Here is a 19,022-nt window from a genome sequence, read left to right on the forward strand (position 1 = left end):
CCCTAAACATACTCCTTTAAAAAGCTCCCTAAAACCCACCCCTTCAATTAATCTTTCTTTACCTATATTAGTATCCCGGTGTCAAATTTTGTTTGGTAAGGCTTTGCACCTTCAAGCACCTTTGGGTGTTTTACCAGGTTAAAGACATTACATAACTGGAATTCACTGCTGTTCAAGCTGCAAATTCTGCAGAATGAGAGAGGGTTAGTTCACTGACAATAGGAGAGTCACCCCAGAACGAACAAAACAATCAGCTTAAATCAGTTTTGAATTATTCAGCACGTATTGTTAGTTATTTTAGGATTATGTGAACTTTCGCTAAATGCATCTGCAATAGAATCCCTCAATTTCAAGAATGTCAGCCTATCTTTTTGCTCCATCTATTTCTGCAACGTTGAAACCTTCTCATTATAAAATTTTAATTCTCTTGAACTTCCCAAAGGTATTCCTTCATTGTTTTTAAAACTTTCCCTCTTGTTCCCCAAGATCTCTGATTAAACAGTCTCCTTCTCAGTAAGAATTTGGTAATTAAGTGGCAGATGTTTTGACCAATCCAATTCCCCAGGAGCTCCTTAATGAAAACCCGCTTCTGTCAGTCTGAGTGACAGGCACTCCAGCTAATCCACTTCCCCAACTGCTCTCCAAAGGAGACATACTTCATACTTCTGTCCCTCTGAGTGACGCGTGTTCTGGCCAGTCTGCTTTCCCAACAACTCAACTTAACTTAACCTGCCTCTATCACGGAGAGCAATAGGTATTCCTGCCAATTCACCTCCCCAGGACATCAACAAGCTGGCCAATAAATGCTGCTCAAAGCTGAGGTTTTCAGAAATTATTTCAGTTAAAAGAGGTTCATAATCAGAATTTGTTCGTTGGACTAAACATTTCTATGTAAACTGGCATGGCAACTTATTTCGGTAAACCTCTTAAAACCGGATGCCTGGGGACCCCATCTAACAGTTGATAACCAGACAATAAAGAACCAAGCTGAATATAAAACGTAGAGAATAACCTAATAAAACTAAATAGTTTTTTTTTGGGGGAGCAAGAATAGATTAGTGGCTGCCATTAAAGGGAACTCTGTTTTACAAACATTCAAATAGCAAAAAGTTGCTGAGTAGAGACCAAAAAAAAGGTATTTTTATGGAAGCATGGCTGAAGGAATGAATACTGTGTTATCCACATTCTGTAGCGCAAAGGATACTGTCAATGTAGCAGTAAAAGAGTGTTGTAACCTGCCTGCTTACCATTGGCTGGGGACTGATGACAATCCCACAATCCTGTGGGAGTATGAGCTTCCCCAATGAGGGGGAGCGGATAAATCATTAGCAGACTCCCTGTATACATAGAGCTGGCCAGTTTGGAACCAGACAGAGAGGAGTTTGGCAGCAACCAGTGACCCAAGCCAGGAATCAAACCTGGTACCCTGGCGCTGTGAATCAACAGTGCTCACCACTATTTTGGAGAAGAATAAGTGAAAGTCAGCATGTATTGGTGAAATGCAAATTGTGTTTGACTAATTTGATTGTCTTCCTTTATGACGTCATGGAGGGTTCATGAGGGTAGTGCATTTGATGTAAAATACCACATAACAACTTGTTAGCAAAATGAAAACCTACGGGATTAAAGGGACAGTGTGGATATGAAATTGGCGAAGAGACAGGAAGCCGAGAAGAGCTTTGAACATTTGAACAGCTTTTTCAAACAGGAGTGAAAGATACAGTTCTGTTCTCCAGGGGTCGATATTGGACCATTGATATCTATTAATTGTCTACACTTGGGTACACCAAGCATAATTTAGAATTTTCCAGATAACAAGAAACTCAGAAATATAGGAAGCAACAAGAAGGCTAGTAACAGATGATGGAAACAGACTTGTGAAATAGAAAGACACCTGGCTGATACAATTTAATACAGAGAAATGCAAAGTGAGACATTTTGGTAGGACAAACGCCGACCGTCAATATAAACAAAATTATATTATTTTAAAAGAGGTGTAACTAGAATGGAACAGGCATGTGGGACTTTGGTTATGTGGAGAGAAGGGAAAAATTAGGTTATGCACCTTACAGCAGAGAGATGAAGAGAAGATTTGATGGACTTTTAAAACACCGTGAATTGCTCAGATAGAGTAAACAAGGAGGTACTCTTTTCAGTGGCAGAAGAGTTGCTAACCAGAGGTCAGAGATTTAAGCTAATGGCAAAAGAACTAGAAGTGACGTGTGGAAATAAATAAAAGCAATTACTATGCTGCTGGAATCTGGAACAAAAACAGAAAATGCTGGAAAATTTCAGCAGGTCTGACAGCACCTGTGGAGAGAGAATAGGGCTAACTAACATTTTGAGTCTGGATGAGTCTTCATCATCTCTTACGAAGGATCATCCAAACTTGAAACATTGGGCTGGATGCTCCGATTGGAAGACTAAGGGTGGAATTCTCCCAAAGGCCCGACGCCATCATGAAACCCGGAGAGGTTCACGGCGGCGTCTGAGGCCTCTCCTGGCCCCCTATTCTCCCCCCGCTGGGGGGCTAGGAGGGCCGTGCCGGGAAACTCGGCCGCGGGGCCTTGTCGCTGGTGTCAAGGCCCGGCGCGCCGGGAATGACGCGGCCGACGCGCCTAATGACGTCAGCCGTACATGCGCAGGTTGGCCAGCTCCAACCCGCGCATGCGTGGTTGCCGTCTTCCCCTCCGCCGCCCCGTAAGACGTGGCGGTTTGATCTTGTGGGGCGACGGAGGGGAAAGAGTGCGTCCCATTGAGATGCCGGCCCGACGATGGGTGGGCACCGATCACGGGCCTGTCCCCTCCCGAGCACGGTCGTGGTGCTCAGTCCCCTCTAGGCCTCCCACAAGCCCCAAACGGGCATCTCATGCCGTGGGCACGACGGCAGCGACCAGGTGTGGTTGCCGCCGTCGTGAAACGGTCGCGAACGGCAGGCTGCTTGGCCCATCCAGGTCGGAGAATCGCGGGTCGCCATGAAAAACGGCGGCCCGCGATTCTCCGAGCGGCGTGTCGCGTTTTTTGGGGGGGGGGGGGGGGGGGGGGGGATGGGAGAATCGCGGGAGGTGCGAGAGCGGACCTCCCACGATTCTCCCACCTGGCGTGAGGAGCGGAGAATTCCGCCCTAAGTGTTCTTGCAGGAACTGAATAGCGTAGGGCAGCACGGTGGCGCAGTGGGTTAGCACTGCTGCCTCACAGCGCCAAGGTCCCAGGTTTGATCCCGGCTCTGGGTCACTGTCCGTGTAGACTTTGCACATTCTCCTCATGTCTGCGTGGGTTTTGCCCCCATAACCTAAAGATGTGCAGGCTAGGTGGATTGGTCACGTTAAATTTGCCTCTTAATTTGAAAAAAATGAATTGGAAGCTCTAAATTTATTTTTTTTAAACCTGAATAGCGTGTGATTCACGTTTCCATTTGAGGTGCTATCCAGGACGTGATTCAGGACATGCAAATAGGCCAGACCTCTGCCGGCATGAATTGGAAGCCATTTCCAGCCCAGCAAGCAGTGTAACCACTGGGGCCAGAATTAGCATGGAACAGTCTCATAAGCTGCAGCTGTTTTTAAGCGCTCCACTCACCACACATTCATTGCAGCCGTGAAGATGACTCAGAGAAGACCTGCCCCACCAATTTCTGGAGTCTGAAGTGACCCCACTGTAGGATGCCAATTAGGAGAGGAGGGACACCCTCTTCCCCAGGGTGGATCGCAGATTCAAGCCCGCCCTCCTGAACTGCACCTGGGAGGCGGTGGCAGAGGCAGTCAGTGCTGCCAGCTTCACCAGGAGGAAACAGCTCATGCTCCTGAGGGGCAGTGTGCCACGGTGGGTTCCAAAGACCACGGTGCAGATGTCTTTTGGTTGGGGTGAACTATGCTAATCCCCTGCTTCCTCTGCAGTGGGGCTGCACTTCTGAAGAGTGTATCAATGAAATGAAATGGAAATTGCTTATTGTCACAAGTAAGCTTCAAATGAAGTTACTGTGAAAAGCCCCTAGTCGCCACATTCCGGCGCCTGTTCGGGGAGGCTGTTACGGGAATTGAACCGTGCTGCTGGCGTGCCTTGGTCTGTTTTCAAAGCCAACGATTTAGCCCTGTGCTAACAGCCCCAGTACTGAGGAGTGCCAACACTAGGTGGGCCAGTGATTGAGCATGGACACGCCCATCCCCTTGATGTTATTGCTAGGGTATGTGGTTTTCAGAGAGGCGATCTGGATTGACTCCCACATCACCAGAACATTTGCAGGACAACCAGAATTGTGCGCAATATTCCAAGTGCGGCCTTACCAAGGTTCAAAACAACTGTAGCATGCCTTGCCAGCATTTATACTTGATGCCCCATCCAATGAAGGCAAGCATTCCGTATGCATTCTTGACTACCTTGTCCACTTGTGTTGCCACTTTCTGTGAACCTGCATGTCCCGATCTCTCTGACTTTCTATATTCCTAAGAGTTTTGGTCGTTACAGTATATTTCCCTTCTATGTTAGACTGACCAAAATGCATTACCTCACATTTGTCTGGATTAAACTCCATTTGCCATTTCTCTGCCCAAATCTCCAACCGATCTGTGTCCTGCTGTGTCCTCTGACAATCCTCAACACTATCTGCCACTCCACCAACCGAGGTGTCATCCGCAAACTTACTAATCAGACCAGCTACATTTTCCTCAAATTGTTTATGTATACTACAAACAACAGAGGCCCCTGCATGATCCCTGCGGAACACCACTAGTCTCAACCTTCCATGTAGAAAAACACCCCTCGACTGCTACCCAGAGATCAAGACCTCTTAAAATGAAGAATTGCATACAAAGGTGGTGGCCGAGATTCTCTGTTCCCCACCACTTAAGATCGGAATTGTAGAGAAGAGGAAAAGGAAAAGAAGATCTTACCTCCACTTCTTCCAAAAACAAACCAAAGACTTTGGAAAGAAAACCTTTAAAGGGAGGGGGAAAACATTTCTTCTTTTTGTCTTTTTTCTCCCACTTTAAAAAAAAACTTTCCTAAAAAAATGCCAGAAGGGATCCAGAGCAGAGGAAGAAGAGGCACCAAAAGCAAACGGGACGACACTATGCGAGCCTGTTCAGATGAGCCAACCATCACACAAAGCGGGGGAACCAAGGCCACGCTGCAACAAAAAGACCTGGTCAGACAGGAGTATTTACCCCCTGGGCCAGAGGGTAACTGGAAGGCAGCCTTTGCGAGGCGCTGAGGGAACATCAGCAGGGAAACAAGGCAGAGACCAGAGCAAACATGGAGGCCGCAGTACAGGCAGCAATGGCCAAGGCCCTGGCGGAGGTGCAGCTCACCCTGGGCAGGGCAGAGACGAAACTGGAAACCCAAGAGAAAAAACTGGAAGCCCAAGAGGAGAAACTGGAAGCCCAAGGGGCAACCATTAAGGAGATGGAAAAGGCCGCAATTGACATGAGCGACCGGATCATGGCCCTGGAGAGAGAAGCGGCGAGACTGGGCACAACGCAGGGTAGCCTGAAGGGCAGGGTGGACGACCAGGAAAACCGCTCAAGACGACAAAATGTCAGGAGAGTGGGCCTACCAGAGGGGATCGAGGGTAGAAACCCCACGGCCTACGTGGCCGAGATGCTGGGCAACTTGGTGGGGAGGGAAACTTTCCCCGACCCACCAGAAATGGACAGAGTACACCGTTCGCTGCGCCCAAAGCCCAAAGTGGGGGACCACCCGAGGGCAGTTATAGCTAAACTGCACCGATACAAAGACAGGGAAACAATCCTGCGCTTGCAAATGGGAAGGACACTTCATTAGAATTTACGAGGACATTGGGGCAGACCTCGCCAAGACGGGCTGAATTTAATAGAGTGAAAGCAGCTCTTCACAAGAGCAAAGTGCGTTTCGGTATGGTGTACCCAGCGAAACTCTGGGTCACATCCCAAAAAAGAGTATTTCTTCACAGCCCCCGCCGAAGCAAACAAGTTACCAAGGAACACGGGCTGGAAAAATATAAGCGAGGGTAGAAATACGGGGCCCCAGGCAAGGGGCAACAACACGCTGACGGAGGAGGGGGGAGGGGTGAGGCAACGCCAGCCCCCGACCCCTACCAGGGCGAGCGCACCCTGAACAAAGAGAAAACCTGAGCGATCGCCACAGGTGGGAGACCAGGCTCCAGCATGAGGGAACGAGAGCAGCGGAGAAGGGGAGAGCAAGTGAGGAGAGTGCAGGGTAGGATGGGGGAAGAGCAGGCAGAAAACGCAGAGGCTGGGCAAAGGAGAAGCGAGACAGAAACTCCCGAGAGGGGGGCCACTGCACTAGCAAGAAAGCTAGCGCTGGGGACATGCAGCAAAGCAGGGCCGCAGCGCGCCCCCAACAGGGGGTATGGTGCCAGGCAGGGAGGGGGACCACTCAACAGAGGCGGGAGAGCCAACGGGGATAGGAGCAGGGGAAAGAGGGACAAAGGAGGGATATATGGGAGGGGGGGAGAAAGGGGGGGTAAGGGAGGGATCAGGAGGGAGGAGCACAGGTGGGAGGTACCCAGGGGGTGGGGAACACAGGGAAGGAGGGACAAACAAGGCTAGGAAAGGAACAACAATAGGGCTACAAAGTGCCACAACAGAGGGCTCGGAACAAGGAACCACTGCAAGCATCCACCCAGTACAGTCTCTGGGCGAAGGGGGGCCCCAGAGCGCAGGGGGCTACCCGCGTGGCAGTCGCACAGCGGGCGGCCATGTTGGATGCCCACTGGACGAAGGGAAACCCCGGAGCGCAGGGGCCCGACCGCATGGAGGGAGCAGCGACAGCGGCCATCCTGGACGGCCCCCTAACAAAGGGGAACCCCGGAGGGCAGGGGCACATCCACCAGGTAAATATGGTTAATCCCACAGGAGCGAGGGGACAGAAGCCCCCCACCAGGATAGTCACCTGGAACGTAAGGGGAGTCAACGGCCCAGTGAAAAGATCCAGAGTCCTCACCCACTTAAGAAATATGAAGGCCGACATAATCTTCCTCCAAGAGACGCACCTGAGAGAGCAGGACCGACTGCGGGTAAGAAAGGGCTGGTTGGGACAGACCAACCATTCCTGCTACGGGACGAGGGCCAGGGGGGTGGCAATACTGATAAGAAAATGGATAATGTTTAAGGCGACAAAGACAGTTACAGACCCAGGGGGACGGTACATCATGGTCAGCGGGGCCCTGGATGGGGCACCGGTAGTACTAGTTAACGTGTACGCACCCAACTGGGAAGACACGAGCTTCATCAAGAAGACCATGGCAGAAATCCCGGACATGGCGACGCACCGACTAATCATGGGGGGGGGGGGGGGGGGGGGGGAGACTTCAACTGTGTACAGGATCCAACGGCTGACAGATCAAACCCCAAAACGGGGAAAACCTCAAGCATGTCAAGGGAACTCGGTCACTTTATGGAACAGATGGGAGCGGTGGACCCCTGGAGGTTCACCCACCCAGGGGAGAAGGAATTCTCCTTCTCCCCAGTACACAACGTATACACCAAAATTGACTTCTTTGTGGTGAGGAAAGCAGTGCTTCCGGGGATAGACAAAGTGGGATACTCTACAATGTCAGATCACGCCCCACACTACATGGACGTGAGGCTGGAGACGGGCAGGGCCCAACGCCCCACATGGAGGTTGGACGTTGCCCTACCAGCAGACAAGGCCTTTAACGAAAAGATATCGCGGGCCATTGCAGAGTACACGGAGAACAACCAGAACTGGGAGGTCTCACCCTCCACGTTCTGGGAAGCGCTAAAGGCCGTAATAAGAGGGGAAATCATCGCTTTCAAAGCACAAAGAGATAGGGAGGAAAGGGCTGCTAGGCAGCAGCTGGTCAACTCCATACTGGAGGTAGACCGCAAATACTCCGAGGCCCCGACTGCAGAGCTCCTGACAGAGAGGAAAGAGTTACAAAGGAACTTTGATCTGCTCTCCACCAGGAAAGCAGTGCATCAACTCCGCCATGCACGTGGGACCCTATACGAACACAGAGACAAAGCCAGCCGCCTGCTGGCACAACAGCTGAGAAAGCAGGCAGCCACCAGAGAAATCGCGCAAATCAGGGATACTCGGGGCACATTAGAAACAGAAACAGAAAACAAAGCCTTCAGGGCCTTTTACTGGAGCAGTTCGGGCTTGGATCAGGATTCACCTCTGATGAGCCATCAATTGCACGTGAGACGAGTTGCTGTACAAAAGTTAGGCTTTAATAAGCTAGAACTTAGCCCTGCGGTCGACTACAATAAATGGACGACCGCCGGGCGTTCTGACTATTTATACCTCGGTATGGGGGCGTGGTTAACTCAGCCTCTCGACCAATCGGAGAGCCGTCACATGACTGGTCTCAACCAATCGGTCGAGAGGCACATGACTGACCAGGGTCAATGGTAAGCCGGTGTTCTGCACCAATGGCAGACAGCTATGCAAAGCATACCACCACAACCTCCTGGGTAAAACTCCTATACAGTGCTCCCATGGCGAGCGTACAGACAAACAACACCAACTCCCAATACTTCCAGCTGCATAGGGGCACCAGACAAGGATACCCACTGTCCCCGCTCCTCGAGCCACTAGCAATTGCGCTCAGAGCAACAAAAAGCTGGAGGGGGATCCAAAGGGGCGGCAGAGAGCACAGAGTCTCACTCTATGCAGATGACCTGCTCCTCTACATTTCGGACCCACAAAGCAGCATGGACAGAATCATCGTGCTCCTGAAAGAGTTTGGCGCCTTCTCGGGCTACAAACTCAACATGAGCAAAAGCTCATGAGAGATCTTCCCAGTACACCCACAAGTAGGTGGGGCAGCACTAACGGGACTGCCATTTAAACAAGCCCGACACAAATTCCGCTAACTGGGGATCCAAATAGCCCATGACTGGAAAGGGATCCACAAATGGAACCTCACCAGTCTGACAGAGGAAGTAAAAAAGGACCTGCAAAGATGGAACACACTCCCACTCTCCCTAGCGGGGAGAGTCCAGACGATCAAAATGGACGCGGGGGAATGCTAGGATCCGGGGTGGGGGGGGGGGGGGGGGGGGGGAGAATGCTAGGATCCCAAAGTAGGTCTTACAAAAAAAAAATCCATGGGGGGGCTTGCCCTCCCAAACCTACAACTCTACTACTGGACGGCGACGGCCGAGCATGTAAGGGGATGGAACAAGGTGCCAGAAGCCGAATGGGTGCGCACGGAGGAGGCCTCCTGCAGGGGGACCTCCCTCCGGGCCCTCGCCATGGTGGCACTCCCATCCCCACCCAAACCACACTCCAGCAGCCCGGTGGTAATAGCCACCCTCCAGTCCTGGAACCAACTACAGCAGCAATTTGGCCTGACCAAAATGTCGGGTTAAGCTCCCATCTGCAACAACCATAGGTTTGTGCCAGCGCTGACTGACACCACCTTCAAAAGGTGGGGACAAGACAGAGGGATACTGACAGTCAGGGACCTATACACGGACGGCAGGATCGCAACACTGGGTGAAATGACAGAGAAATTCCAGCTAGCCAGGGGGAACGAGCTAAGGTACCGGCAACTAAAAATCTTCCTACGAAAGGAGACAAGGACATACCCACAACCACCATGACAGACACTACTGGAAGAGTTACTGGACGCAAGCATACTAGATAAAGGAAACTGTAGCGACATGTATGACCGACTGGTAGAAGGGGCCGACACCGTACTGGACGCAACAAGAATGAAGTGGGAGGAGGACCTGGGGATCGAAATAGGGTGGGGACTCTGGAGCGAAGCACTGCATAGGGTCGATTCCACCTCCATGTGCACAAGGCTCAGCCTGACGCAAATAAAAGTGGTACATAGAGCCCATATGAGTAGATTCTTCCTGGAGGTGGAGGACAGATGTGAACGGTGCCAAGGAGGCCCGGCCAACCACGTCCACATGTTCTGGTCTTGCCCCAGTCTTGTGGAGTACTGTACAGCCTTCTTCGAGGCAATGTCCAAAGTGGTGGGGGTGAGGGTGGAGCCATGCCCGAAAGTGGCGGTCTTCGGGGTTTCAGACCAGCCACATCTATTCCTGGGGAGGAGGGCGGACGCCCTTGCCTTTGCCTCCCTGATTGCCTGCCGTAGAATCTTGTTTGGCTGGCTGTCAGCAGCACCACCCAGAGCTGCAGACTGGGTGTCCGACCTCTCGGAATCTCTCCAAATGGAGAAAACCAAACTCGCCATCCGAGGGTCAGACGACGGCTTCCACAGAACGTGGGAGCCATTCACTCAATTGTTCCGGGACATGTTTGTGGCCAACAAACAAGCAGAAGAATAACCAGGAAGAAAAGAAACGGGAAAGTAGCCAAAGCATGAGAGGGAGAGATAGACCGGGAGAGGGGGGGAGGGACAGCTAAATCTAAGAGGAAAGAAAGGCGAACCACAGGGGCAGGCGGGGAGGGGGCAGAGGCGAGGAGAGGGAGGGTAGAGGGAAGAGACAGGGAACAATAGAGGAGAGCCAGGGAGGGGGAGGGGGGAGGCAGGGAAACGTTAACAAACTTGGCATCCACAGGAACAGAGGAAACGGAGAAGACGGGAGGGCTGCAGAAGCGGAAGTGCGCACGAGACGACAACGGCAGCGAACTCAGTCCGAGAGAAGCAAGGGACAACACCACGAACGGATGCTAACATATGTGTGTAAATAACTTTGCCAAGTGTACAGAGCTGCGGCTGTTGAGCGGGGGCATAATACCGTCTGTTGATTTCTCGGGGAAAATTAAAACGTCAGCAGCAGCAGCGATCCATGGGGGGAGGGTGAGTGCTCAGTTGGGAGGGTGTGGGAAGACTGACGCGCGTGGGGTAACGTCTAGTTAATTGCTATTGTATATTCTCTTTCTGCACTATGTTAATGTTCACTCTATTTTGCTGTGTTAGGATTATTGCTATTTATTATGAAAAATTTTGCAAAACTTTAATAAAAAATATTTTAAGATATGGAATTGTTAGCGGGCAGAGAATCCTACGTCGGGCCAAAAACAGAATCGGCGCCAGGCTGCAGACCCATCTACAGTCCTGCCCAACCGGCTAAAACAGGATTCCCTGATCATGTAGATATCCATCTACCCCGTCCATCTGAACATCTGAAAACCATTATGCATCCGTGGTATAAGGGGATAGGCATGGCCATTCTTAATCACTGGACCACCAGGTGTTGGAACTCCTCACTGCACTCCTTAAAAACCCAGCTCCATGGCAGAGGAAGCAGGGGATTAACAGAGCTAACCTCACACAAAGGACACATGTACCGGTTGCCGCTGGAACCTTTTATGGCACATAGCCCCTTTCAGTCTAACAGCCTCATGAGTGAGACTGTTAGCTAACACACTCCTATCGATCAGACGATTACTCCAGGTCCCGCAGGTCAACCGTGCCCCGTGTATCACATGGTATGAGTGTTTGGATCCTGTGCCCGTCCAGGAAATCCGAATAGCCCCCGCCACAACCTTTGTGGTTGCACCCAGGCTCTGTAGCCAAGCATCCAGCAAAGGCACACTTCCCTCAGTGACTAATCTGTAGGTCGTGCACACACACCAGTCTCTTAGCATAGTATGCATGCCTCCACAATATGAACGTCTGCACCACTCAAGCAGCTGTCCCCATTCTGGCAGGACGGCACAAGGCTCACTCAATGAGAACACCCACAGTAGACCCCACTGGGAGAACCAGGGCAGGGCCACAGATCCCATCACTAGCACCTGTTGCGACAGCCACCGGTACCCCATTTAGAAGGGACAGGTGGTGAGGATAGTGGCTTTGCACATCAAGGGCTGGGTACAAGTCATTCATGGGGACAGGGCTGCAGTCTCAAGTACATGATGCAGAGGAGTCCGGGGGACTGGGTGGGAGGAATGGTGAGGGTGCTGGAGCACTTAAAGTCAGGATGACCATGTAATTCGGGGGGATTTGCTGCCATCGCTGGCATGTCTGAGGTCCAGGGGCCTATTGATGGCTCCCATGTCACCCTCAGAGCACCGGCTAGACAGGGGTGCCCTTCATGAACAGGACGGGGTTACACTCCATGATCATATAGTTGGTGTGTGATCACCAACTGCACATCATGCGCTTCTGTGCACGATACCCAGGCAGAGTGCATGACACATACATCCTGGCACATTCATCCTGTCACATTCGGAGGTTCCCAGCTTCTTTGAGACACTCCCTCGGGTGAGGGGGTGGCTAGTAGGAGACAAGGCCTACCCTCTGAAGTCATAGATGATGGCGCCTGTGCGGAAGACTCAGACCGATGCAGAGAACTGTTATAATGACACTCACTCAGGAACCATGAGCGTCATCAAGCAGTGCATCGGACTCCTAAAGATGCCCTTCCACTGCCTGGACTGCTCTGGTGAGGGTCCCGCACATCGTGGTGGCCTGCTGCATCCTGCTCAACATCGCCCAACAGCATGAAGAGGGGGAAGGATAGCAGGCTTCATTCGATGAGAATTGACCCCAAAAAGAGCCAGGCTAAGACCCAGGAGCTGACTCAACAGGCTGTTCGGAACGGGCCATTCAGGGCCATCAAATGAGGGAGAACCTGATCACTTGCCGATTTGCCAACTAGGAGGCCAAAAGACGAGGAGCTCCATTGCCATCGTTCCCTCACCCTCCCTCAAACCCATTTCCCTCTCTCAATCCGATTTCCCTTTCCCTCTACCCCCCCCCCCCCCTTCCCCTTAGCCTTTCATCACACATTGCCCTTAGCCTTTCACCCCACCTTCCCCTTAGCACAGCTCCCCCTCCGAGGGACATCTCAGCATCACAAGAGAGCACTGTGTTGGCAGCATCAGTGGGCCTTGTCTGCAGGACGGAGGATAATGACGACTCGCTGTGAGATGAGCTATGACTCCTGTCTTTTAGACATGGGGGTGGGACATGGAGCACAGTCTGGGCACACACTGGGGATGCTGTCATATTAGGCTGTCTCACACTGCATCTCCGATGGCCTGTCACAGCCCCATCCCAACCTTTTCACCCATGGACAGAAGAAATGAGAGGCAGATCGGACTGATGGTGGAAAAGTGTTTAATGGTGCATATTTACAAATCATGTCCCTTTCCCCCTGACTAACTATGTTCTGCTACACCTATACCAACTTATGTGTCCTCTATCTTTATCATCTTCCATGTCTCCTGCTCCTTCTAGGTGTTCCCACAGACTGCACATCAGGAGTAGAGGTGGTCTTCCTCTCGTCTTGCCCTCAGCCCTGTGATACCCTTGGTGGCTGTCCTCTGATGGGCGTGGGCCTCAATGGGCCCAGCTGACTTTCGGGCGTCACAGGTGATGACCTGTCACCCTGTTTTGCCCGAAGGCCAAGCAGATGCACTAGTGTCAGGAGGGGGTAATTCTGAAGCTCCAGCCACTCCCTTGGGGCAGGCACCTGGATGATCCCCATTCCTTCCTCCTCCCTCGGATGCTCGCTGGACCTCAGGTTATTCCATGGGATGGAGAGCCAGCTGGAATGAGGTCCGGAGGCCTGATCATCTTCTAGTGCTCCAGTCCTGGAGTCCACCCTTGTCCGAGCCCTGATGTCAATGCGCTCAGTCATGTCCCTCTGTGGCTGGGCAAGGTCAGTCAGCACCTGGCTAATGCTCTTGATGCCCTCAGCTGTGACCTTTTGTGAGAGGTCCAAACTCTGGAGCAATGTCCATGTGCACCTGGGACATGTCTGACTGTAGCTGGGCCTTCCTGTCCTGTTTCTCAGCCATGGACAGCAGTGTGACCCTGGCCTTGGATGTCCTGACACATGGGTCTGACTTCTTGCCCCAAGCCTCCCACCGCATCACCACCTTTTCAATGTTGGCCAGGGTGCCACGCATTGTCGGCAACATCTCCAGCACCTGAAGTTTTTTGGACTTCTCCAGTTGTACTTGCAGGCACTGGAATGTAGCTGACACCCCCTCTTGTAAATTCTGGCTCTGAATCTGCATTCGTACCAATGGTGGGATTATCCTTTCAGAGCACGACATCTGTCTTGGGGGCAGCTGTTCCCTGGGATTGGTCAACCTCTGACCGGCGCTCCCTCAGGAATCCCTACCTCCACCTGATGTGCTGCAGCATGTGTGTGGTGCTCACCAAAGGGTGATCCAGCAGCCTGACTGCTAATATTTCCCAACGAGGTAATAGTCTGTGCTGGTGGATGGTGCTGATGAAAGCAATGCCGTGAAGTCGGTGCCTTCACCGGTGGTCTGCTCTGGGCTGTTCTGAGGGGATGGAGGAAAGGCTGTTTTTCCGGGCAGCCTGACCTCGTCAAATGGGGATCCTGGAAGACATAGGGCATGAGCTCAGCTCTTGGGAAATATAGGGCTTTGGGAGATGAAAGACTCACTTGAGATAGGACATCTAGATAAAACTGCAGTGGACTCACTTCTTCGGTGCATGCCGAATTCCATGTTCGCCTCTTCCATGGGTTCAATAGCCCTTTCTTCAAAGGGGATGTGGACCTGAACCCAGGCATGCTGCTGCCCACCTTCTGACATTCCCTTCAATTATAGCCTGCTTTATCTTTAGGGACATAAAAAGGGCAAAGTGAGATACCAGCACGCCAGTTTTATGGGGGGTGGCATATGCGGGCAAGGCATGTGTTGGCGGTTACTGGAGGGGCTGTTGTGAAGGACATGCTGGTAAAAAAAAAGGGTTTGGGGGCAGATGTCAGGGGTCAAGGGTGGGAGCGATGCCAGGGTCACAAAGGTGGTTATGCATCTGAGCTGCTCAAAGGAGGTCATTCATCTTCTTCCTGGTCCTCTTGGTGCAGCTGCCAACACACTGCATCTGCCACCTCATCCCAGGATTTATTTGTAACAGATGATCATTGTCCCTGCCTCACCTAGGAAAGAGGGTGTCCCTCCTCTCCTCAACGCCATTCAAGTGTGGTGCAGGTATTTTAGCAGCCATCTTCTTGGCTGGAATGAGAGTCTGGGATGAGTGGAGCGCTTAAGAGCGCTCAATAGGATTCCCGATGCCCAATGAATCACACACCTGGGGAATCTGGACTCGGGCGGGCGTGTGCTGGCCAATTTGCATCAATGGAATCGCGCCTCTCCGCCGCTCCTACCGACAGCACAAATACGTTCCGAGTCTCCACTGGCGGGAGCACTTGGACTCTGGATCAGAGAATCACCTTCAGCCAGTGCTGGTAGGTTAATATCTATAAGGAGCCAAATTTTAGAGAAGCAGATTTTCTACCACAGTCACAAAATCAGTAAATCTTTAAATGTGAAGAATTTCCCAGTGCATTGTCCTGCTGCTTATTTATTAAAGGTTTGTCTCTTTCCATTAATGCAGCTTCGATCCGTTTGCTTAACTAGCTATCTCCTGCAGCTTCGAGAGACATGCCACACTGCATGATGATTATCATCGTGATTAAAGTAAATTATCACTTGTCACAATAATGATATATCATCAGTGAGAAAGCAAATAATCTCCACTTATTCTATTGCGGTTTAAGATTTTACTCTATCCTTTTGACTAGTTGGCAGTGATAAGTATTCAAACTTTCCGCTAAGTCTCGCAGACAAACTTCTGGCGCTCTGAATTTCACTCCATAGATATACCAAAAATGAAATGTAATCTGTAGATTGATTTTTTTGTGTCCTTTAATTCTTGCCGAAGCAGAAAACAGAATTCCAAATTTGTATCAAGGGTTTCTTATCCACATCACGTGGCTAATCACATTCCTGCTACAGTTCTGGCTTTTGTTTTTTTCATCATGCTGTGCTTGCATTATCCCATCACAGAAAATAACAAAACTAGGCGACAATACTTCAAGAGTTAAGAACAGACCTTTCACTAATTTTCAGAAAGGGTTCAGCAGCCGAGATAATCAGGGGCAGCACGGTAGCATAGTGGTTAGCATCAATGCTTCACAGCTCCAGGGTCCCAGGTTCGGTTCCCGGCTGGGTCACTGTCTGTGCGGAGTCTGCACGTCCTCCCCGTGTGTGCGTGGGTTTCCTCCGGGTGCTCCGGTTTCCTCCCACAGTCCAAAGATGTGCGGGTTAGGTGGATTGGCCATGCTCAATTGCCCGTAGTGTCCTAAAAAGTAAGGTTAAGGGGGAGTTGTTGGGTTATAGGGTGGATATGTGAGTTTAAATAGGGTGATCATTGCTCGGCACAACATCGAGGGCCGAAGGGCCTGTTCTGTGCTGTACTGTTCTAAATCTAAATCTAAATCTAAATCATGGTGCCTCACTGCATAAATAACCCAAGCTATTACACAACAGAATGGTAGGGCACTTGCTCAAACACACAGGCTCCCCATGGGATGCGCTGTGACGTGGAAGGGGAGCATGCAAACAAACGTTAAGCTTCCTCAGGCAAAAGAAAGTATAGGAACCAAGGCACTCTCGCACATGTTCTCTAGGATCTGGTGAATAATGTACAGAAATCCAGTAAAGTGGAAAAGTACACAAACAAACAGTAACCAATAGCAACCCATTAAACAAAGTCCCATTTAACTACAACTAAAATGAATTTGGGGCAATAAATTTCGAACTCTATTGCCCCATTTTTCCTTATTTTGGTTTTGTCCCCCCAATTAAAAAAAAATATATATTTTATTACAAACATGTTTCAAAATAGGTTACAGCAAATAAACACCCGGAAACATACTTCCTAGCAATCAATTATACAGTCTGGACAACTTTTCCCCGTTTCCCCCTCCCCCCTCTCCTCCGTCTCCGCGACAAACAGCTCCTCAAATATTCTCACAAATGGGCAGCACGGTGGCACAGGTTAGCATTGCTGCCTGTGGCACTGAGGACCCGGGTTCGAATCCCGGCTCTGGGTCACTGTCCGTGAGGAGTTCGCACATTCTCCCCGTGTCTGCGTGGGTTTCACCCCCACAACCCAAAGATGTGCAGGATAGGTAGATTGGCCACGCTAAATTGCCCCTTAATTGAAAAAAATAATTGGGTACTCTAAATTTAAAAAAAAACAAAAAAAAACATTCTCACAAACATCCCCCACCTTTTCTCAAACCCCGCTGCAGAGCCCCTTAACTTATACTTTATCTTCTCCAACCACAGGAAGTCGTACAGGTCACCCAATCAAGCCGCTACCCCTGGTGGCGATGTTGACCGCCACACCAGTAAAATTCGCTGCCATGCAATCAGAGAGGGGAAGGACACGGCGTCCCCAAAATTTTAAGACGTCACCTATCCTACCACTCTAGGTGACACAGCAGATTTCTATTAGCCAGGCAGGATTATAGATTTGACATTAATCTGTACAGCAGAATTTGTTAGTTTGCATTAAGTTAACGTATATAAATTACACAGCAACGCTATTTATCAGGTCACTTATAAAAGAGCAATATTTAAAAAACTTGTACTCATGTAATGTCTGTCATGAATGACCTCAGAATGTCACATAGTGCGCCATAGCTAAAAAAGTATTTTTATAATGTAGGACAATACGGTTGCACACTTCAGCGCTGTATCACTGCTGCTGTGAAGGCTTTAGTCTCCCTCCCAGGAATGTAAGGATCTACCTTGGACATCACAAAGCATTAGAGGTAGTCTTCAGTGATCAAGGAAAATATCGCAAGACGTTTCTAGAAGCATGGACAGTATTATGCTCTGACACATGAACTCTCAACTAACAACACAACTGAAATGGCACCATCCTGTATCCAAACTCAGCTGCCCAAGACAGATCTATTCAATGTCATATGATCCCAAAGTCATTTGTTGCTGCTCATCATATGCTTCAGCAGGTGCCAAAAAAGTGCAGGGTCAAGCAGATAGAATTCAGAAGGTCAAAGCCAGCAGTCACTTTGCTGTTTAGGAGATGGAAGTTCACCAATTTTTAAAAACATGGAGATGAAAAAAGGAACAAGTGTTTCAGTATTAGATTAACTATACAAATAATAATTTAGTACTTAATATGATTTAAGTGTCAGCTGTGGATCAATGTTAGTGCTCGTGCCTCAGTCAGATGATTGTAGATTCAAATCACATTCCAGAGACTTAAGGGCATAACCTAGAGCCTAGACTGATGGTCCAGTGCAGTATTGTAAAACGTATTGCTGTCTTTTGGATGAGATGTTAAATCAAGGCCCTGTCTATCCTCCTCTCAGGTGGACATAAATTTATAACAGCCAGTGAAGTATTTTCTTCATATAGAACAAGACAGCATAATCACACCTGTTATTGTGGGTTTTAGACTCCGTCCCAGGGACGCAAGGCACTATTTAAGTGTGTGTGTGGGGGGTTTCCACCCCACTGCCCTGGTCAATATTTATCCAACAGCCCTAAAACAGATTGCTTGGTCATTGTCATTTGTCAGCTGAAAATTGGCTGTTTGTACTTTCTGACTTCAAAAATACTTAATCGGCTATGGAACAGCATGAAGTCACGACAGGCGCTACATAAATGCAAGTAATTTTTCTGGATACCCATGAGAAAATGACAGTCAACTAAAAAGCTTCAGGCGCCTTCAATTTTGAAACTTCTAGAGAAACCTACTTCTTATTTGCTTCCCTCATCTCACTGTTATGTAAAAACATTCAACACGTTTATAAGTGTACATGTTGCTCTGTATTTAGGTAACTGGGCTTGATTCTCCCTTTTTCTCCAAAACGTTTTACTCACCTCCAGAGGCTGCTGGCGTTTACAGGCCATCACGAGGAAATCTCTCTGGGCTTCAAAAGCTGCGCTAAACATCTCTGCCTGTTTTTTTGGGGGGGGAAAAAAAGCACATTTCAAACAAAGGAAATAATGAAGCATAAAACCAGCGTGCTATGAAAAGGAAAACAATAAGGATCGGGTTCTTCAAGCCTTTAACATAAACCAATGCAAATGTCCCACAAGTTTATTTCAGAATTCTAAAACACATTCATTGTGCATCTGTCCCTTGTACATTAATCTTGACGAGACACAGATGGGCATAAATGTACCAGACACCACATACTGCAGTGAGATTAAAGAAACCTGTGCAAACAGCTGGGAATGTGAAAGCTCATCTTCCCTACTTAAAACTACCCGTGCCAATACTCTGAAATAATAAGCCACTTTCGCACAAGTTCAAGGCTGCAATCATT

General features: G+C 49.8%; 1 protein-coding gene across 1 annotated transcript in view; it reads right to left on the bottom strand.

Annotated features, from left to right (window-relative positions):
- The window catches only part of cap2 (cyclase associated actin cytoskeleton regulatory protein 2), a 323,980-nt gene that overhangs the window by 141,468 nt on the left and 163,490 nt on the right, over positions 1–19,022 (bottom strand). The window contains exon 4 of the mRNA XM_038796992.1: positions 18,574–18,651. Within this exon, the coding sequence (XP_038652920.1) occupies positions 18,574–18,651 (78 nt within the window). The remainder of the gene's footprint in view (positions 1–18,573; positions 18,652–19,022) is intronic.

Source organism: Scyliorhinus canicula, chromosome 5 (genome assembly GCF_902713615.1).
Source record: "Scyliorhinus canicula chromosome 5, sScyCan1.1, whole genome shotgun sequence".
NCBI classification, from domain to species: Eukaryota; Metazoa; Chordata; class Chondrichthyes; order Carcharhiniformes; family Scyliorhinidae; genus Scyliorhinus; species Scyliorhinus canicula.